Below are 22,625 nucleotides of genomic sequence, written 5' to 3' on the forward strand. Positions count from 1 at the left end.
ATGTTTTGTATCACTGCCCCGGCTTCTTTAAGACAACCTTTTCCTTCGTCATTTTGGACAAAATCAAGCGGTAAGATGAGAACTTTCTCTCTGAACTGATGATTTATTCAACCCATCGGAAAGATCAGCATATCGCTTTATATCGCCGAGTCTTGACTGCAGCGGGGGTCCGGTGCGACGCAAACTATTTTCAGGAGGTTTCTGAGAGCTCTACCTCTTTAGGATCTGTGATTGGATTTGGAGTACAGGGGAGCCATCACTGACTTTGTGATCTGGTATACTTTCTTCTGAACTCCCGTAAAGAAAAATAAGTTGGTACTCAACTATAGACAACACCCTCCACAACACACACTGATGAGCATCTAGGGCTCAGTCACTCAGACACACTTAAACACCTTAGTGTTCACCTGAACAAAAAATGGACTGGACTGACCAGACAGATGCCCCGTACTCAACGGGCCAAGGTTGTCTCCACCTGCTGAGGAGGTTGATGTCCTTAGGTGTAATCAGGCAACTTTTGCCAACTTTCTACAACACTGTGGTGGCCTCAGCACTCCTCTATGGTGTTGGGTGCTGGATGGGGGAGAACATGGAGAGAGACAGGAAGACAAAACAAATTGGTTGGCTCTGTCCTGAGCTGCACAGCAGGCACCTTCAGGTGGTAGAAGACAGAAGGATGTTGGTGAAACTGTCATTCATCATGGATAATGCCTCCCACCAGAACTGGACTAGTACACACTATATGTAAGAATGCTACCAGCGTTCAGTCATCCTGACAGCCTTCAGAGTGTGCAATGCTGTTAAAATTTCATAGTACAGAGGTCTTCACCTGAAGTTCTGAAGCCACATGTGGCCCTTTCACCTCTCCATAGTGGCTTTCTGGGTGAGGGAAAGTATGTAATAGTCATTTTTAAGGGGAAAGGTTACTTAATTAGCATTAATTTAATTTAGATGAGTTAGGTGTAGAAATTTATGGCTGAGATAAACCTAAAAGTAAGATGAACTCTGTAAGGGTTTTTACATCCCTGCAAGGTCTTGTTGATTCCATGCTTCCTCCAGAAAGCACAGATTTCAATTACTAAGCAAAAACTTTGAGAGCTCAGTTTTTTTTACGGGTTTAAAGCATTTTTCTTTTTCTTTTCTTATGCTAAACAACAATGGTTAGTAGCTGTCCAGAGGGAAGTTACTAAAATGAACATGCCTATTCTTTACATGCCGTCATTACTTGATCATATATCAATGAATTTCTGTTAATGTTCAGGTTAACAGCAGTAAGTAGAAAAAAGGATGACAGCTTACCAAAGATCTAAGATGTAACAACACAATATGCCATTTTTGACTTTTGATGTGTAAAAAGTTTCAAATTAGAGTAAATTAGCTGCACTGCGATGATCCTATGTGCCACATATTTTGAAAGGTTATTTTGAAAGGAAGTCATATGAGCTTCTGTGAACAGTAAACAACTGTTTCACATTTGGGGAAAATGCTAGTTACTCTTTATATTTCTGTTTTTATACATGCCAAAGAAGAAATGTAATTCATATTTATTAAAACAGTAAATAGGCAATGAATACAAAGTAGTACCCCAAAGGAGTAAAACAAGACTTTGCGGCTCTTACTGCGGCTCTTACTAGGTCTGGACGAGTACGGCTGAAGGTTGCAGACCCCTGGTTTAGTGCATAGTCTCTTTACATTATGGAATCTATACTGATGCAAAATTTATCTTACATTTAAAACCAGTGCAATTTGTCAAAGACAGATATCTTTTTTTTTTTACATTTAACACTAAATATTTCAGCTAGAACTTAGTGCAATATTTTGTTTTTATTCAGAGACACTATTGTTGGTGATGGAAACAGACTTGCCAGGTTGCATAGGACTGCAGGGATTTAGTGTCCATGTCTTCAAATAAATTTACCCCTGTTGCGAGTCAGGATCCTATATGCAAGCCAGAATCCACCTGTCTGTCAACCCATCCATTCATCCAGTGTGTGCACATCTGCAGTCTGTAAAAGTTGTTAATGTCACGATTTTCAGAGCGTGGCGAACCCAGAATTAGGACAGGTAAGTGGCAGGTAAGAAATGATTTGTTTCTTCCAGGATGGTTTAGGCTTTGATTAGAAGAGGTCCGGACTGGACAATGGCTTGTGGCGTGGCTGGAGGTGTTAGCGCAGTTAGCGTAGGCCAAGAGGTCTTCAGGTTTTCCAACAAGCTTGGTAGAGGGTCCAACTGACGTCACTCGTGAAGTGGTTTTCCTGAGGCAGGAGAATATGGTTAGAGCCAGAACGAGAGCAAGACAATATTCAACCATAGCATGACAAGACCAGGCTTAGTCACCATAAGGGGCAACGAACTGGCGTTGAAAACCAGAGCTGGGTCTCCTTTTGAGCAGCAGAGGGTGATGAGCTGAGTGACGACAGCTGGCGGTGATCAGGAGCAGAGCAGAGCTGGAGGGGGAGGAGTCTGACAGAGGCACCATGACAGTTAACCCTTTAACGCCGGAATTTGTTTCCCAATTATAAGCAATATTTTTTCAATCATGATTTTTTATTCAAGTAGATGTTAAGTTAGAATGAGATGGTAAATTTGACAAAATAGATATAATTTTAAGTTTGTCACAATTCAACAATAGCAGGCATCTATGGAAAGAAAAAAACCTGTTCCCATCTCCAGTATGAAAAGACTTTTATTCATGCAACTCAGTATTTTTACTTGAATGACTGACAGAACTAATAAACTATGAACTAAAACAAACACATTATAAACCCAAAGCTCTGTAGAATTGTCCTTTCAATGCAGAAAGTCTGCATTGCTTCAGTCTAATTGTGAAATGTACCAGCTCTGGTCGGAGTCCCTCAGCGTCTGTGTGGACTTCCTGTGCAGGAATGACTTTGATTGCACCTCATTGTTTCTTCCTTTCAGCTGCTGTTCAGCAGAAAGGAGGAGCTGCTGGTTTCCCTCCTGCAGCTGCAGCTCTGGTGCTTAGATGTTTTTGATGCGTCTCATCAGAGTCTTCGTCACTGCTGCTTCCATCACTGCCTCTGATTTCATCACCTAGTTTAGAAAGAAGAAATCAATCTAGAAATAAGCAGCATTTTGATCTGTGTGTTGACAGTTAGATTCATAAAGACCCCAAACAAGCTGCATCTCTGCACAACATGGTTGTGTGATCACCTGGTACAGATTGTTCACCAGGTCTGTCTTCACCATCCACAGATGGAGCGTTGCACCACCGTCCATATGGTGCTTTCTATAGAATGAAGCCATGTTCATTTTTAGAACAGACCTCAAGAACAATGACGAACAGAAATCACGTTTACCCCACCACAACACTGACTGTAAATAATCTGTGCAATAGCAGTTTTGAAACAAAATATGCGAGTTTTGAACGCTGTTTAGATACGGTGCCGCAGTTACAACGTAACATTTTTTTTTAGCCTGTAGTAACAAATCCAAACTGTCAAATATCTTTAAAAATACTATTCATAAGGACTCTACTGCTTAGTAGTGGTGAGAAAAGTAATCAAAAAGCATGTACATATTTTTTTTTTTTTTTTTTTTTTTTTATTTATATTTTTGACAGGGAATATCAACTTTTACATCATTGTTACATTGTTTCCAAGTTAAACACCATTTTACATCAAATATATTTTCTGTCAGTAAATCAGAATGCGTGTTTTTGATCATTTTGTACTCTTCCCCTCTTTTTTATATGAACAGAAAAAAACAAAACAAAAACAGAGCAGCTGTCAATCACACTCTTATCCAAAAAGGATGAATCAATCAAATAAACCCACATTATCTGTTATCTTGTAATAGAGAAGTATTTATTTATTTATTTTTTGTTAGAATTAAAGAAGGTCAGGTCTAAGAGGTCCAATATATTTGACCCATTTTGCCCACCATCTCAAACCTTTATCTGTTTGCGTCTTTATTGCAAAAGTCAGTCTTTCCATAACATAAATATCATGTATTGTTTTATACCAATCATCTACTGTTGGAGCATCAGGTTGTAACCACTTTCTTGTCAAAGCCTTCTTCCCTCCCACCAGCAATATTCTCATTAAATATTGGTCTGCTGCAGACTGCATGTGTTGTGTTACTGTTCCCAGGTATAGAGCTAAGGCATTAAAGGGAAAGGTTTCTTGAAATGTCATCTCCAAACATTTATGGATTTCTTGCCAAAAAGATATGAGTACAGGACAATCCCAGAATATATGGTAGTGGTTGGCTTCAGATGAGCCACATAACCTCCAACAGCTTGTACCAACACCTTGATGCCTCTTTTGTGAGGGGGTGATGAAGAATCTGATGATGCTTTTCCATCCAAATTCCCTCCAACTATGTGAATGAGTGGTTCTCCATTGGGATTTACAGATATTTTCCCATTCTTCCTCAGTGATGTGCAATCTTCCTTCTCGTTCCCATTTACTCTTAACATAATGAGTGTTTGTGTATCGGGAGTCCTGTAGACCCTTGTACAGTTTGGATATTATTTTTCGTCCGCCCCCAGAAGTATAGGCTGTTATAAACACTTTCAGTATGTCATTGTCTAATTTTCCTGATCCCTCAGCCAGGATCCCATTCAGTCTATGTCGTATCTGTAAGTACCTAAAAAAATCCCTGTTCTCCAAACTGTATTCTTTCTTACACATTTCAAAACTTTTTACTGCCCCCTTTTTTATTAGGTTGCAGTATGCTGTGACTCCTGTTGTTCTCCATATTTTAAATCTTGAGTCTGTCCTGTTAGGTATAAAATCTGTGTCGTATGCTCCCCATCGCAGCACCTTTTTTGCTCCCTCCAAACTACAGTTTTTAGCTATTTTCCGCCATATTTTTAGTGATATTTTTAGCCATGGGTTTTCGTCAGAGTTATTTGTCAGTTTACTATCTGCTATCTTGGTTTGGATGGGAGGTTCTGTGTGTTCTCCCTCTTCTATTTCCTTCCACCTTGTTCTAAATTGTGGATCGCAGAGACCTACAAGTGGTCTTATTTGAGCCGCATAATAATAATTCTTGAGGGTTGGTAGTGCCATACCCCCTTTGTCCTTAGACAGTTGCATTACTTTGTATCGTATTCTGGGTCTCTTACCCTTCCAAATGTAACGTGAAATCATCTTGTCCCATTCAATGAATTGCTGATCTTTTATTTCAATTGGTAGCATCTGAAAAAGATACATTAGGCGAGGCAGGATAACCATTTTAATTGTGTCTATCCTTGAAGATAAGTTAAGGAATGGTAGATGAGTCCATCTGGAAATGTCAGATTTTATTTTTAAGTTTAAAGGGGCATAATTAGCATCAAATAATTTAGTAATATCTTGGGTGAGGTTAATTCCTAGGTACTTCATTGTATTTGTAGTACATATCAGGTCATATTTATTCAAAAGTTGTTTTGGTGGATTAAAATTGAGAGTTAAGATCTGGGTTTTTTGGACATTTAATCTGTAGCCTGATAATTGTCCAAATTCTTTTAGGGATGACATTAATATTGGTAAAGACTTCAGGGGTTGTGTTTAATAGATTAATACATCATCTGCAAATAATGATAATTTGTGTTCTTGTCCTCCTATTTTCACTCCTGTTATCTCTTTGGCTTGTCGAATTAATTGACTGAGGGGTTCAATAAATAAAGCAAATAGAAGTGGTGAGCATGGGCAGCCCTGTCTGCAGGAACGCTCCAGTGTGAAGGGTTTCGTAAGACTACCATTAATTTTAATTCTTGCTGTGGGGTTATTATATACAGCTTGTAGAGCCTGAATAAGAATTTTATGTAAGCCATATTTTTCTAGTACTTTAAACAGGAAGGTCCATCTAACTGTATCGAATGCCTTCTCTGCATCCAACCCCATAAGCATTGCTTGTGTCTTATTTTGTTGTATATTCCATATAATATGTAGTGTCCTTCTCAAACTATCATGGGTCTGTCTTTGATGAATAAATCCTGTCTGGTCAAGGTGAATAAGTGAAGGTAAGATCTTCTCAATTCTTCTGGCCAATATTGACATAAATATTTTATAGTCTACGTTTAACACTGATATTGGCCTGTATTGTTTGCAATCTAATTTATCTTTTCCTTCTTTTGGTATCACTGAAATTATAGCGTCCCTCCATGAGGAGGGGATTGTTCCCTTTTGTAGTACCCAGTTACATATTTTGCAAAGTTTAGGAGTTAGTTGAGCCCTAAAACATTTGTACCACTCGGCTGGAAAGCCATCTTGACCTGGAGTCTTCTGTGGTTTAAGCCTGGATATTGCAGCCTTCACCTCGTTTTCCGTTATTTCTGCCACCAAGGTTTTATTTTGTTCCTGTGTGACCTTAGGTAAATCTAAGGATTCAAGAAAAGTTCCTATTTCATTTATGTTATCTAGTTTTGGCTGTGCGTATAAATTTTTGTAATATTCTTCAAAACAATTTTGGATATCTTCTGGTTTATATTGTATTTCCTCTGTTCCGGAGTGTCTTATTTTAGTGATTGTGTTATCTTTTTGTTGTTTTCTCAATTTGTATGCTAATAGTTTCATTGCTTTACTTCCTGCTTCGTAATATCCCTGTTTTAGAAAAACCAATTTCTTTTTAACTTCTTCTGAGTATATCTCATCTATCTCATTTTGTAGTTTCTTTATCTTTGTTCCGTTATCATGTTTCGCTCCAATTTTATGTTGTTTTTGCAAATCTTTAAGTTGACATGTTAATTGATTAAGCTTGTCTTGTTTACGCTTCTTTAACGATGAGGAGAGCGAAATTATTTTTCCTCTTAGTACCGCTTTATACGCATCCCACACTGTAGTTGGGGAAACTTCCCCATTATCATTATCTTCAAAATACATTTCTATTTCTTTACCCAATTCTTCTTTTATTTTTGCATTATTTAGTACACTTAGGTTTAATTTCCATGTTGTAGATTTGGGCTTGTCATTGATATTTATTAGCATTTCTACTGGTGCGTGGTCAGATATATCTATTGTTCCTATGTCGCATGACTGGATTCGGTGTCGATCTTTTCCAAACATAAAGAAATAGTCTATTCTGGAGTAAGTTGATTGTGGTGCTGAGTAATAAGTGTAGTCCCGGCTAGTTGAGTTCAGTTCCCTCCAAACATCTATTATATCAATTTCTTTGATGACTGAGTTTATTTTGTTAACTAAAGGTTTTTTGTGGCATAAACTAGAACCAGATGAGTCCATCTTTGTTAATCTTATGTTCATATCTCCTCCACTTATAAGTATCCCGCGAGATTCTGTGGATAATATTGAACACTTTTTTATAAAATTGCCAATCACTTCCTGGGGGAGCATATATACTAAATAATGTTACCAAAGACCCTTCAATCCTTCCTATGATCATTACATATCGACCCTCTTTATCTTTGGTCTCTGAAATGTGTTCATATTGAACCTGATTTGATATTAGAATAGCTGATCCTCTTCTGTGTCCTGACTTATAGGATGTGTAAAAAATGTGTTTAAAGCCCCCTCTCCTCAGTTTTTCATGTTCAGCCTCTGTTAGGTGGGTTTCCTGTAGGAAAACCACTTGTCCCCGTTCCCTTTTAAGCTTTGAAAATATTTTACTTCTCTTAATAGGATTCAGCATACCATTTACATTATAGGAAATTATTCTTATAGTTTTATCCACCATCATTTTTGTGATGTGTCTGGATTTTAGTGGATGAGGGAAAGACAGCTTTCAGGCTGCTCTGAACTGCAGCCAACAAATGATAAACAAGATAACTAGTTAGAAAAATGCTCTTATTCAAGTAACACAAATTTTCCTCAGAACTTCCAAAGGTGGGGTTCCTCTGAGAACCCTGTTGTTGTTGTAATGCAGCCATCCCGAGGGAAAATCTCTCTTTTAAGAAAGGGCCCTCTGACAAAGTCTTTGATGGTGAGTGTACAGCTCAAAGTTCAGCCCTCCGACTAATCGTTACCTTCATTTCGGCTTTTTATAATAATGAAAATAAACAAAATAAAAATCATTACTCAGAAGTAAACCAAAGAGTTTCTGTCTCACTTTTAGTAAATAGAATTCAAGAAAGGATGCATTTACCCAGAGAGAGAAATTAAATAAAAATAAAAACAAGAATCAGCATGTATTTACCCATCATGGTCAAATCTGCAGCATATGTGTACTCATCTGGGCTGCTGTTGTCACTGTTTTTTAGTTTTTATTCATGTCTTCCTGCTGCGGGCCCCGTCTGAACTTTTCAAGCTTGTCCTTGTATGATGATCCTCCTTGTCGCCGTCTCTGTCCTCGTCCCCCGCTGACAGTCCAGGTCAGCCTCCTGATCTGCTCCAACAGCGTCTCCGCTGGTTTCAGCACGGTCACCGGTAATCCTTTTTCTGCCATCTCTCTCGTCGCTTCTTCAGCAGAGTTGTATACACGAGTTCCGTCCTGGTAGAAAACTCGAAGTTTGGCGGGGAAGGGGGTCTGAAATCGGATCCCTTTTTCTTTCAGAACCTTCTTTGCTTCTGCATATTCTTTTCTTTTGTTAAGCACGCTCGGTGCATAGTCGTTATCAAAATTTACTTGTCCGCCCTTCCAGATGAATCCTTTCTTCTGCCACGCCGTTCGTAGAATCTCCTCTTTTATTCTGTAACTTTGGAACGTTACTACAATGGATCTCGGCGGCCCCCCTTCTCGTGGTGCTGGACCCAGGGCTCGGTGTGCTCGTTCGATCTGGAGGTTTCTGTCTTCCGCTAATGACAGATTTTGTTTAAGCAGCTCTTCGACAAAGTGTATCATTGATGGGGATTTATTTTCGGAGCCCTCCGCCACAGAGTAGATCCTGATGTTGTTTCGTCTGGCCCTTCCTTCCTGGTCAGATTGTTGAGTTTCTAGCTGTGACTGAAGTTTCACCAGCTCCTCCATGACTTCTTCCATTGATTGCAGCCTCTCCTCAGCGTTCAGAATCCGCTCTTCCGCCTCGTCCAGCCTTATCTTTGCCTTGCTAATCTCTTCCTTAATTTCTCTCAATTGTTGTTTGTTGTCCTGGCGGAAACTTTTTATTTCTGTCAGTATTGTTGTTAGGTTGATTTCTTCATCTGGCTCGTCTTCGTTAGCATTAGCCGGCGATGCGCTGCTAACACCAGCACGTGGGCACTCTGGGCTGTTGCTTCCAGGAAAATCGGCAGTTTGCATGGTTTTCTTTGGCTTAAGTTTAGCCTGCTTGTCTCGGGTCCACATCTTGCCCTTTTCCATCTCTTGGAATCACTTTGGATATCGTTTGTCGAGTTTGAAGGGCAATTTAATTCCAAATGTCGGAGGAGAGAAGACTCTAAGCTGCCATCTTTGCGGCTGCGCACTGGAAGCCCGCATGTACATATTTTTTATCTTTGCCCAACTTACCTTAGATTGGACAATTTTTGCAAGATTGTCAGAAAAAAAGACCCAGTGTGAGATATAACTCTTTACCCCAGAATGGGATGATGCTCTGCCTCTAATTCTGCAAGAAACTGAGGCCATAAGGGTATATATTGAACATAAATGACCAGGACTGGAGGAATACTGACTTCTGGGTGCATTTTAAGGAAAATCAGTTTGTTGCAACCTTCGGTGTTAGGGGTTAGGGTGGGTGAACTGAAGGACACTTAGGCCTTTAGCTCTTTTTAAATTAAAAAGGATCATCATTAAATGATTAAAAAGCAGGTTAGCCTTCGTTATATGTCACTGTGGCAACACCTTACATTGAAGATCTCACATTTGGCTTGTTAACTTGAATATACAAAGTTATTTTCCTAAATTGGATAACAAACATTCCATATTATTCATTGTAAACAAATTCAAACAAAAAAAACAACAAAAATAATACCATCGTAATTAAAGACTCACTCCAGTGAAAATGACGTTTTTGGTGTTCTAACATGTTCTTGTTGCATTTATGTCATGATGGAGGACATATATAAAGAAAAGTAAGCTTAAAATTGTAAGGATTCAATTGATTTTCTTGATTTAAATCCAGGTGAATTGGCGGCAGATGAAATAAGATCACATTTGTCATGTAGAAACTACGTTCGGGCACAAGCTTCCTGCTCCGGTCCATTCAGATAAACCGCCTTGCAAACAATTTTTTTTAATCTGAGTTGGCATCTGGATCAGAACTGTACGACTGGGTGGCTCTGACATCGCACGCTTTTTTTGTTGCACCTTAATGTGAGGTTGGGGTGTGAGGGGCAGTAAACTAGCGGGAGAGCACGTAAAGAGAGAGATCTTCAATGGTAACCCTTTCTGGGGGTTGGAGTCTGTGAGGCGGGGTTTCATATATAAAATAAGGGAACTTTGAGACACACGTCTGGGTGTCTTTATTCTGCATTTATCACTTCCATAATCAAAGGTCTATTTGTCACCTGACGTCATTGTAACTGTCATATGGAATGAGGAACACCAAAGGGGAATGAAAACACTCTGTTAAACCACATTAATATTGTTTTCCCATGACCTCTCTTTGACTTCACAACAGGATTGAGTCATTTCCAATAAACTTAATTCGAGGCCCAAAATGTGCATGTTATCCTTTAACTCACCAATTCAAGCTGGCTCGCATGCGTGTGTTTATGAACAAAGTCATTTAACAAACTGTAACCTGAGCGTTCTACATTTCAATTTGCGGAAAAGATCAGATGAACCCCAGAGCCGTCTTAGTTAACTCGTCAGTTTCCTGCTGGTAAGAATCCTGGCTCTCCGGAGCTTCTGCTCCGTGTGTGCTGACAGCAAAGCATGGCGCGCCCTCTGTTTCTGTCTTTACAACCCTTCGCACCCTGCCGACTCAGCACATCATATAGAGCACGGCCACTGAGGTGCGGGGGTGAATGCGAGGCTGTTTGTGGTCCATCCATGCAGGTCAGCAGAGCCATCCTATAGAGCAACAATGGAAGGCTATAGGCATAGAATGAGGAGGATTTGGAGTGGCTGTGCAAAAGGTTTGCTCCAAAGAACTAAGGCAGATCTATGCAGTTATCCATTTATTTCCCATTTAATAAGATGTAGGTATTTAACTAGGTGGATGTTTACAATTTTCTCTGGAAAGCACAGAGCAACCCACAAAAACACAAACTGTGGCAATTCAGGTACGAGCAAGTCATGTCAAGAGTGTTTTTTCTAACTGCCTTATAAGAACTTTTCTTCTTTTGACATGCAGACACATTTTCCCCTCTGATGGAAAGATACATTAGAACTACAGTGAGTTCCACATTATTATGCAAATTGTATTTAGGTGTCAAAAAGATCAAATTCTTTGTTTGTCAGTTAAACTCATAGATGATATAGTGTCTTTGGGCTCTTTGGATCACTGACATCAATCTTAAACACCTGTGACAAATAGTTTGCCAGGTGAGTTCAACCAAAGGACAAACTACTAAAGAAGAACGTTCCACATTATTAAGCAGGTCAACAGTTTCAAGGAAAGAAGAAAAAGGATCTCTGCTGCTAAAAAAACATGAAATAGATAAATGCCTTGAACAAGGTATGAAAACCTTGGATGTTTCACAAAAACGTAAGCGTGAACATCGTACTATTAAGAGATTTGAAGCTGATTCAGACCACACACGGGTTGTTGCAGATGGAGGCAGAATGAGGAAGGTTTCTGCCTGATTAATACATCAGATTAAGAGAGCAGCTGCTAAAATACCATCATAAAGTAGCAAGCACATATTAGAAGCAGTTGGTGTATCTGGAGTCGCACAAACATCAAGGTGTAGGATACTCCAGAGGCTTGCAGCTAGACATGAACCTTCTATTTGGCCACCCCAACCCCTATGCTATCTTGTGTCCAACGTTAACGTGCCTCCAAGGGACTGCACTGAACCTTTTTCTTCAATGAGTTTTGATCTTCATTGGTGTGCAGTGAAGATCCTCTCCAACCTTTATCCACCTTTGTCATGGTAGGGATAACACATCAATGTAAGGGTGGGGTCATCTGGACCCCACAAGATAGCACAAGGGCTAAACAACACTCACAAGCAGAAACGGATGCAGAAAGCTCTCACAAACAGTCCATAAAGACAGTCTTGTTCACTAATGAGTGAACAATGGATGCACGAATTGTGAATATGTGACAAAATGATGGGACATATTAAGATGTTTTTGTTTGGAATAGCTGGAGTAAATAACGACCTAATGCAGCAAATTCAACAAATGACCATTTTCCGTTCTTTAGAAACTAGAAATTGCATAATAATAATGTGGAACAGTGCATCTTAAGATTTTTATTTTTGAATAAAATAATGTTATCTTTAGGAGGTTTTCAATAACTATTAACATATACTTTAATGGTTTGTGACTTAAAGATTATGCTGTCATTCGCATTGAGTATTTAGAAAAACCATAGAAATATATCATTGGCATATTAATTTGTAACGTAGTGTATGCACAGACCAGATTTGAGCTCATGGAACTGGACTAGAGCAAAAAATTAATGAATTAATTATAAACCTACTTTGAACATTGCAATTTGTGAAAGCAAAAGAAGCACTGTATAGACGAAGCGACTAGGAGAACTTAATTAAAGAATAAAATATGAAAAGGTAATGGAAACCCTTGCAGATATTGTTGTGAAAATGCTGTCGTTTTAGAAGTAGAGGAAAAAAAACATTAAATTGACCTTTTTCAAGACAGGGGAGTATAATAAATAGTATTCTGCATCAGGTTTTGACACAGGCAGGAGGTCAGCTGCAGAGTGTGGCGCTGAAGTTCTGAAAACATCTGACACGGTTTTAGATTCTCTGATGCTGCTGAAAAAGTGACCAAAAATGAATTATCCATTTGCAGTTTTGCTTGCTGAGATTTGAAAAAAATTGTTACAAGCTAAACTTTGCATGGCAGTCTATTGCAGATTTACAAATGCACACTTCTCTTTACTTTATAAAATCTGACATATTTGAAGAGGCTCCAAGATACCAGTGAAGAAAGCAAAATTTCAAGATTTCTGTTGCCTTTCCAATGGTATGTTTATTTGTCTGTATTTCGGCAGGTGTCCACACTGTCCATTTTAACCCTTGTGATATCTAGTGGAGTCCAGATAACCCCACCCTTACATTGATGTGTTCTCCCTAACATGACAAAGGCGGATAAAGGTGGAGAGGATTTCATGTAATCCATGGAGACCAGTGAGGATCACAAAAACTGTCTTGTGGGGTCCAGATGACCCTGTGGCCCTGTTTCTTCATGCCCTGCTCTGCTCTGAATCTCTGACGCCACACTTCCCATCACCCTTCCTGCACAGCTGTCTGCTCATTTGCAGACAGCTGGACTTTCTGTCAGCATCTTAGGCCCACCCACGCAGGAGGAAAAGATGGAGGGAGGGAATTTAATAGCTTTGTCCTGCTGCTATCAGGAGGAAGATTCTGGTTATTGAACTCATTCAGGGGGTGCTGTAATGCTATTGCTTCAGACAGTTTATTGCTTCTGCTGTTTATTTTTGTCCCAGTGCCTCTTTATTACACCACTAAATCCACAGAGGAGTATAGTTCTTACAGGCTTCTGAATCTGGACTTCCATTATTATGATGCCTTGACAGCAGTACGTGACTGTTAATTCTGAAGCTGCTTGAATTTCAGTTCGCTCCAACTTTGTGTACTTTTTGTGAGGTTAGAGTGATTGAGTTGTGGAAGTCCAAACATGGAGTCCTTTTCCTCCTTCCCTCTGCTTGTGGCCTGCCTGCCTCGCTCTCTTTGATGATGGTGGGCTTTCTGTTCTGTGGGCTCAGCAACTTTGTTTCTGTGCGTGTAATCCCCTCTCTCTGGGCACCAGCATATAAAAGCAACAAAGGGCCGGGTCCCTTTTCAGCACCGTCACCTTCCAGAGTCCACTCCTGTACGCACACATTGCCGCAGGTAAGACGGTGGACAAATATCCTCCAAAACTGAGACGACAGATGGCAGAAACATGTCAAGGAACTGACCTGAATGTTGAGTCAAATGTTGATCTAATGCCTAAACTGGGATTTCCTCCAGTTCATTTTGGTGCTCCTGTATGTGATCTTAATTTCATGAGATTAGGTAATTTGTTGTGATTGAATAGTCATACTAGATATACTAGTTAAGTTAACTAGCTCTGAAACAAATGTATATGTATACATACATAACAACAACAATTTAGGCAAGGCAACATTATTTATTGTACAGCGATTTTTACACAGTGATAATTCTATGTAGTTAAAAAAATATCTTTATGGTTACGAGTATGATGATTTATTTCTATGCGTTTTGTGCCTAATTCTATATTTTTACATTTTCGTATCTTTTTACAAATATAAATAACAATCGTACAAATATGTATCATCTTATCTTTCTGAAACACTGAATAGGAAGGATTGAAAAAAACATATTTTTTTATACTAAACAATATAAAACCAATTTACAAGGAAACTTTAAATATACGTTGCATACCAACAAAATGAGTTTTTTTATGTTTGTTTAGCCTTTTTGTAAGAACTAAGGTTGCCTTTTTATCCACACAATATTTTTCCTTTTTCTACATTTTTCTAGATTAGTGAGACAAGTACTTTCTCATGCGCATGTGTTGCAGTGTCAGTACTAATGTTTGTGGACAATTTCTTCGTTTTCGTTGTGTTTTACTTGGTGGTATCCTAAAATGTGTTTTAAATTATGTTTTTAACATAATTAGATGACCTCACCCTTACATTGACGTGTTCTTCCTACCATGACAAAGGTGGATAAAGGTGGAAAGATTTCATGTAATCCATGGACACCAGTGAAGATCACAAATCATTGAAGAAAAAAGGTTCAGCGCACTGTCTAGTGGGTCTAGATGACCCAACTCCCAATGTTAAAATGCCTAGGATAGCACAAGGGTTAATTAGGGCAGCATCTTACAGAGTTACATTTGCCTAATGAATATTGCAGCATTTGAGGCGTCACATCCAACTATTTCACTAACTTAACAAGTGAACTTTACGCGCCTTTCCTGTTCATTTTAAACAAAACCTTTAAGAGGTTGAATATGAAATGGAATGTAGCAACGTTTGGCCAAGCACAGTCCTTAACGCCAGACTGCTGGAGAAACTCTGAAGAGGACGCTCCTGTCCTGCATCATGTGTGAAACATTTTGTCTTGACTTAACACAAGTTTCTGCTCATATTTTGTGCAGTGTGTTTCTTCATAACCTTTCCACCTTTTTCTTTTGGGATATTTTGGTTCTAAATGAACATTTGTGCACACTCTTTGCAGCCTTTTTCATTGAACTGGCATAGAGTAAAGTGAGAGTGAGAGCAGTTTTTCTTTCTGGCTCTCAGTCATGTCTGCTGGAGGAGAGAAGTCCAAGTCTGCTTCCCAGACTGATGGGAAAGCTGCTCAGAGCAAGAAATCGGAGATGGGCATGACGTCCTACAAGGTATGCTGCATCCACAACGCCACCGCACGGTTTGTTTGTGCGTTTGTTTGTTTTATACAACAACAAAAACCCCTTCAGACATGTTTTGCAGTCGTGAGGGTGCAGTAGTGAGTCCAACAGTTTACCTACTGAGCTGACGTCTGCTGCCACAATCTGCTGCTTTTTAAAGCTCTGAAAGAATATGGTCACAGCAAAGACTGACAGAAAAATGTGTGAAGTTTCTGGGAGAATAGCTGTCATTACACCACATGTGTTATCTTTGCTGCTTCCTGTTCAGACGCTTCAACGCGGTAACACACTTACACTGCGTTTTCTCTGTAGAAACCTCACCGACTCGTCCTCTCTTTGTCTCATTTCTCCCCCACCTCCCTCTCAGATGTGTGTGTACGATCAGGAGAACTTCCAGGGCCGCTGCATGGAGATCAATGCCGAGTGTGTCAATGTGTGTGACATGGGCATGGACAGGGTGCGCTCCCTGCGCGTCCACTGTGGGCCGTAAGTAGCAGAAATACGTAATGGAACTCATATGCCCACGTTTGTAAGAGCTGCCGCAGGAAATCACACTCCCTGATGCAGAGAGCAGGTGATTACAGAGATGTGCCTTTCCATTAGGTGACATCAGGCTCTCTGCATTTCGTTAGTTAATGCTTGTTTCCCAAGTGATGTCACAGATTCTAGAGCAAAGGTGTTTGTTTCAATACTTACAGGAAAGCTACATAGTGAGTCATTCTGCTACTAGATGAACATGTTATTATGTGGTATAAAAAAGCAATTTCTTTGAAGTTCACATCACAAAAGGAACTTCATTGACAAAAAAAAAAAAGAAACATTAAGAGCGTTCAAACAAATACAATTGTGTTAAAATGAGTTTAAAATTTGACTCTTTTTGATTTGGGTCTGGAAAATCACACTCTTTTGCTATAATTAAAAATTCTTACCCTACTGCAAACAAAAAAGCACACATTAAAGTTGGTCTACAATTCACAGTCAGGTGAAAATTTCAAGGGAAGCTTGATTTTCAAATTAAAATTGTCCAACTGAAACCTTTTCCTCTTTTTCCTTTGAATTTATTTTCTCCTCAGCTTTGTGGGCTTTGAACAGATGAACTTCTGTGGAGAAATGTTCATTTTGGAGAGAGGAGAGTATCCTCGCTGGGACTCCTGGAGTAACTGTCAGAAGAATGACTACTTGCTGTCCTTTAGACCTGTGCGAATGGTAAAACCCCTTCATTCTATACGGTGTTCACTCACTTCCACCTGTAATGTGTTCTCTTTTTATGGTTTGTCATCTGCTTTTTTCTTTTCTATATCCACTTTGCTGCAGGACCCTGAGAAGCACAAGATCTGTCTGTATGAAGTTGGAGAGTACAAAGGTCGCAAGATGGAGATCATGGACGATGATGTTCCCAGCCTTTTCTCTTATGGTTTCACAGACAGAGTGGGCAGCATCTTGGTCAGCTGTGGAACGTGAGTGCTGTCACACTGTTCTGTGTGTGTAAAGGCAGCTGACAAGAGATTGTACACAAAGGCCACAGTCAGAGTTTAACTATTAACAGTTAGTGCCTGATTTACAAAGATCACAAACAAGGAAGCGCACTTTATGTAAAAATTAGATCACAGAGAATATTGGAGGGTTGAAAATAACCAAAATTTGGGCTGCTAGAACCAACAAGCCAAATCCCCAACCTTAGAGGAGTTCTGAGATCTTTAATGCTTGAGGTGTGCACAGTTTGTTGTGATACACACTCTAGGGTTGGATCATTGACTGTATAAGAGAACTGGACTGAGTAAGTGTGACATCACCCACAGAAAATTCCTTACTTCCGGCTCCAGCGAAATGAAGCCAACCTGGTCACCATTTTTCTGCAATATAGATGCCGCTACCTGGAGACATACGACGACAGCGAGCATTGGTTGGTCTCAGTCAAGGTTCCTATGGCAACTACTGTTCCCAATCAGGAGTAAGCTTGTTGGAAGGCCACACCCCTTCCACCGAAAGCTCAGGAGAATCTGTCAATCAAACATCTTCAATGCTTGAGGTGGGGGCCGGTGGGCACCACATGCTTTTATTGAGGCATCTGATTGGTCAGTTAATAACTTGAATAACTAGTGATAAAGAAAAAATATAGATAACATTAGCAAGAAGATGTTAAAAAGGTATCAGAGCAAGAATGGTTATTCTGACAAATAAAATGACTGAGTAACAACTGTTTATTTCTCTATAGAAGTGTATGGGATTTTGGCTTCTTGGAGCCAATGGGTACTTCCTATTTGGGACACAAGAGGGTAGGAGTCCCTTAGTCCAGTTTTCTTTCACAGTCACTGGGTTGGGTGTTTGGGTCAACTCCTGGCCACTCTCAGGAAGTGGTCAGCCTGTACTGACACTGATAATGGCCAAAGAGGGGTGACAGGTCTCAATGTTAGCTGCTGCAGGGCTTAGAGAGGAAAAAGAGTACAGGAGAGATTAAGGAGGGGTAAGACTGTGAAAATAGAAAGACATAATTAAAGTTGCCTCTGATTATCATGAGCAGTTCCACATCAGCTCTTTACTTATTCAGACCACAAAGATTTAAATGCTAAACATGTGATAACCTATGCCTTAATAATCTTTCAAAAGATGTTTTCTCTTAGTTTCCTTAGTAGTGGTGTGACTCCTCTATGCTACAATGACTGTTGGCCTTTTTGCATAAAGTTGTGCTAGTTGGTTCCTACCTCCCTTAACGTCCTGAGACTTGGCATCCACATAAAACCCACATCACATTGTGGGTTTTATTATCACTGTAGTTAATTCTGATTACCTGTGACTACGAAATCAAAAAAGGCATTTCAAACAAGAGCTCGGGTCTTAAGAGGTTAACGATTGGCAAAATGTAGATGCAAAAAAGCGGCTACAATTCTGCTTCACATTTAATGAATCACATTGTGTGAGCTATTTTGATCCATTTGCATCAACAGGGCACATACGATTATAAGGTGCCCCCGTAAGGAATGGCCTATAGTGAAACTTGTCACATATAAGGTGCACCAAACTCTAAGATGTGTTAAGTGAGACAAAAGAGTCAGAGATAAGTCTGTCATTGAGACTTTATTTACTGTGTTCACACTAACTCTAGAACTTGTGAAAATGTGAAATTACTATTGTTGCCAGATATTGGAATTTCTTGAACAAAAAGAAACATCCACTTCTTCTCAGCAACAACAACCTGCAATGAAAATATACACTGTGGCTTTACCCTATTTGCCATCCACGTTATTGCTACAATCCTAAAATACCTAACAACAAGTTGGCTGCTTGTGTCTGTGATGTCACAATTCCTCCATTCGTCAACACGTCAACGCCGTAGTCACAGCTGCCTTTACAGGTGGATAGGGCCTGTCTGCAGGCGTCACATGGACAAACCTGTACGGGCCATGCTGGTGGCCCACGCAAAATTTTTGTTAGATCGTAGAACTCGGTGAGCCTGTAGGGTAAAATGTTAATGCACATTTTTACTACAGGCATGTTGCAGGTGAAAGGTCGTAGTGAACAGTTATTCAACTAAGGTTTGGTAAGGGTGAAAAAGGTGAAACGCAAGCACATCCGATTTTACATTTTTTCAACCCCCCCAAATCCTGAGCACAGCACAAGGAGTCTGTAAGTGCTGTTCACCTGATAAGTTTGCGTTCCGTTTGCACTCTTTGCGTGCCTTCTGACTGTTAGAAATAAGGAAACTAGACAATCAGAGTTTAGTTTTTGTCCTACAGGCACTTCCGTATCACCTGCACACCCTGTGCCTTCAGCGTTTGTGCGGGGTCAGTAAGGAGTCAGAATCCGCACCTTACTAAGTACTAAAGTGTGACATAAGGGCACCGTACGACAGCATCATCTGTAAGTTATAAGTGCGTGTATCTTACATTATCCTTAAAAATACTTCACGATACACTTAGCACACACCCAACAATGGTACGTCCCATTTTCATGACGTCCTTGAGGTGGTCGTATGAGCATCGAGGGAACTGCAAGACACACCTGTGCTCCTCTTAAAATGCAGCTGCTCTTCTCAATAAGCACGGAAAACCTCAAAACCTGGTGGACCCGTACAGGTCAACCTCCTAATGGCTGCATGTGGCTAAGGCTTAAGCCTGTTGAATGGGGTGTAGATGTATGATCGTACAGTCAAAAGCTGAACTCTACTGGCAGGGCTTATTAGCAGAAACCCGTTTACCAGCTGAATTGAACATTTTTATGCTGTTTACACATACAGGTAATGTTGTATTAATATATAGTGTCTATATATACCATTGTTCCTCCCTAATGTCAAAGCTATAAATAAGTAAAGTAAAATAAAATACCTGACTAAAACAGCCAGTGGTATCCAAGTAAAAGTTTTTGATAGTAAAATGACTCAAGTAAAAGGTAAAAGTATTATGTCATACTCTTGAGAGTAAGTAAATGCAACTGAAATAAATGTAAATGAAGTACATGTAGCTGAATGTTTTGACAGGCGTGTGCAAGGCACAAATGCAAAACAAAAACCTACAAAGTAATCAAATATATTTGCCTAAGTGTTTAAACAGTACAAAAACAACTTAATGTGAATTGTAAATATTAGAAGTTTAAAGCATTATAATAAAAAAATAAACCTTAGTTTTTGCACAGTTGTGAATGCCCTTGCATCTGAAACTCTGCCTTCATCCTCAAGTTGGCACATCATTTTGTTTGGGTGCTTATTTGAATTGAATTACCATTTTGCAATGGATCATTGGAAATGATTGAACTTTTCTTTCGCAACAGTGGCATTGAAAGAGAGTAAAGCCTTTCAGTTTCTGTCCCTGTGACGTCAATCTCTAACAGCAGCCTAGTTTGATAAGTCTGAGTTGAGTTGAGGAATATAATTTTTTTTATCAACAGCTCAGTCAGCGTGTGATGAGCATCAGTGTTTGGTGTCAAATGAGAGAAAAGATTTTTCATCTCTCTCTGATGAATTCCTGCAGTGAATCCAACTGTAAAAAAACTGTATTCCAGATTAACTTTTGTTTTAAAGATCTATATTGTATTAAAATTGAAAAATGTTTCCATTTGTTGGATATTAGCCTATCCATTCAGTTGTTTCTTTACTCTCCTTCACCATGTTACACTTGTTTGCAGTTCTTCTCATAGTTTTATGCGTTTTTTTTTCATAAAGAGTATTCCCTCTGAATGTTTTGCAACTCTCTAATAAAATATTCCCTCTGTTTTTTTCCAGCTGGGTTGGTTATCAGTTCCCTGGCTACCGAGGCAGTCAGTACGTGCTGGAGAAGGGTGATTACAGGCATTTCAATGAGTTTGGTGCTCGATGCCCTCAGATGCAGTCTATTAGACGCATCCGGGACATGCAGTGGCATCCACATGGCTGCTACAACTAAAGACCGGCGAGAAGGAGGGCCACCGGTGGAAAGTGGTCAAACCACGCACAAAGATAGAGGAGGGAGGTAAAAAAAGTAAAGGTTCCCCTCCAAACGTGTTTTCAGTTTTTCAAGCAGAATATAGGGATGACTATACTATGATGCTAACAAGAGAAATCAGAAATCCTAGATTATATAGACTCTCCATTTTTGTTCTTCCTGTCTCACTGTCTGTTTGTCAGCTATGGGCTTCTCACCTTCCCCTCTTCTCCCCCCTCCTCCTTTTCTCCACCTCACATTCTCTCTTTTGTGTTTCACCTACGTCAACCATCACGCAACCCATTGGAGCCTGACTGAGGGTGAACAGGTTTAGATTCGAGCTGCTTTGTGTAAAAAAATGAGACGGAAGAAAGCAACAAAGAGACAACTTGTGGCAAATTATCTGTACACAGGATCTATTGCCAAATCCTCCAACTCCAATAAAGCATCTCATATTCTGCTTCACCTGAAATGTTTTTTTTACACATGTGACTGCAAGAAACATTAGGATACTTTTAAAGCAATAACAAAGCTTTTGTTGCCATCAGCTTGTTAAAAACTTGCTAAACGTTTCTCAACAACTGAAATGAGCACACTAACACTAAAGTCTGATGTTAGAAATGTAATCCTCTGTTTTATTCTTCCTATGGGTACCCTTAACTCTAAAAAAACAAAAATAAACAAATGAAAATGAAGAAAAAATAGTTTCATTACACAAAATGGTCCATTAATAAAAATAACCCAAATTGGGTCGTTTTTAACCAAATTCCAAGGTCAAAACAGGACAATTTCTTTTGGCCATGTGGTCTCATTTGACCACATGGCTTTCTCGCATGACACCTCTGGATTATCCAAATGGTCATAGGCAAACTTTAGACAGGCCTGAACATGTGCTGGTCTATTCGGGATAACCTTGATTTGAAACCATGGTGTTATAGTGTATTACCAACAGTAACCCTGGAAACAGTGGCAGTGTTCCCAGCTCTTTTCAGGTCATTGAGCAGCTCTTCTGATGTAGTTCTGGGCTGTGTCCTCACCTTAAAAGGATCACTGAGACTCCACGAGGTGAGATGTTGCATGGAGCCCCAGTCTGAGGAAGATTGACTGTCATGTTTAGCTCTTCCCGTTTTCTAATAACTGCTTCAACAGTGGATCTTTTTTAACCAAGCTGCTTGGCAATCGCCCCATAGCCCTTTCCTGTCTTTGGACAGCTCTTTGGTCTTGGCCATGTTAGAAATTGGAGTCTTACTGATCTTATGGGGTGGACAGGTGTTTTTATGCAGCTAACAACCTCAAATTTAGGATAATAAGTGGACTGGAGGTGGACTATTTAAAGACCAACTAGCAGGTTTTTTAATTCTAGCTGATAGACAATAATTATTTGCAGCAGCACAAATAAATTGTTTTAAAAAATCATGCAATGTGATTTCCAGATGTTTTTTTTTAGATTTTGTATCTCACTGTGGAGATGGACTTAAGATGAAAAGGACAGACCCCTCCATGAGTGCGAGAACTAGCAGAATCATAGGGTATTCAAATACTTATGCCTTCCTGTATATATTTTACCATGGACAACCCAGAATTGGGTTGAAGCGATAACCTAAGTGTTGTAACCCTTGTGCTATCTTAGATGACCCCACCCTTACATTGATGTGTTCTCCCTACCATGACAAAGGTGGATAAAGGTAGGAAGATATTCTTGTAATCCATGGACACCAGTGAAGATCACAAATCATTGAAGAAAAAAGGTTCAGCACACTGTCTAGTGGGTCTAGATGATGCAACTCCCAATGTCAAAGTGCCTAGGATAGCACAAGGGTTAAGAGAGCAAGAATAAAAATCCCATTACTAGATTGCACTACAAACAGAAATAAAGCA

General features: G+C 39.6%; 1 protein-coding gene across 1 annotated transcript; it reads left to right on the forward strand.

Moving 5' to 3' along the window:
• Nucleotides 1–13,666: 13,666 nt before the first annotated feature.
• crybb1l2 (crystallin, beta B1, like 2) lies at nucleotides 13,667–21,212 on the forward strand. Its single transcript, XM_004066122.5, has 6 exons — nucleotides 13,667–13,826; nucleotides 15,248–15,345; nucleotides 15,722–15,840; nucleotides 16,428–16,560; nucleotides 16,669–16,811; nucleotides 20,570–21,212. Exons 2-6 carry the CDS (start codon nucleotides 15,250–15,252, stop codon nucleotides 20,727–20,729), a joined length of 651 nt encoding a protein of 216 aa, XP_004066170.1. The 5' UTR covers nucleotides 13,667–13,826; nucleotides 15,248–15,249; the 3' UTR covers nucleotides 20,730–21,212.
• Nucleotides 21,213–22,625: the final 1,413 nt, after the last annotated feature.

This window comes from Oryzias latipes, chromosome 1 (assembly GCF_053564925.1).
Source record: "Oryzias latipes strain Hd-rR chromosome 1, Olatipes_Hd-rR_3.1".
NCBI lineage: Eukaryota > Metazoa > Chordata > Actinopteri > Beloniformes > Adrianichthyidae > Oryzias > Oryzias latipes.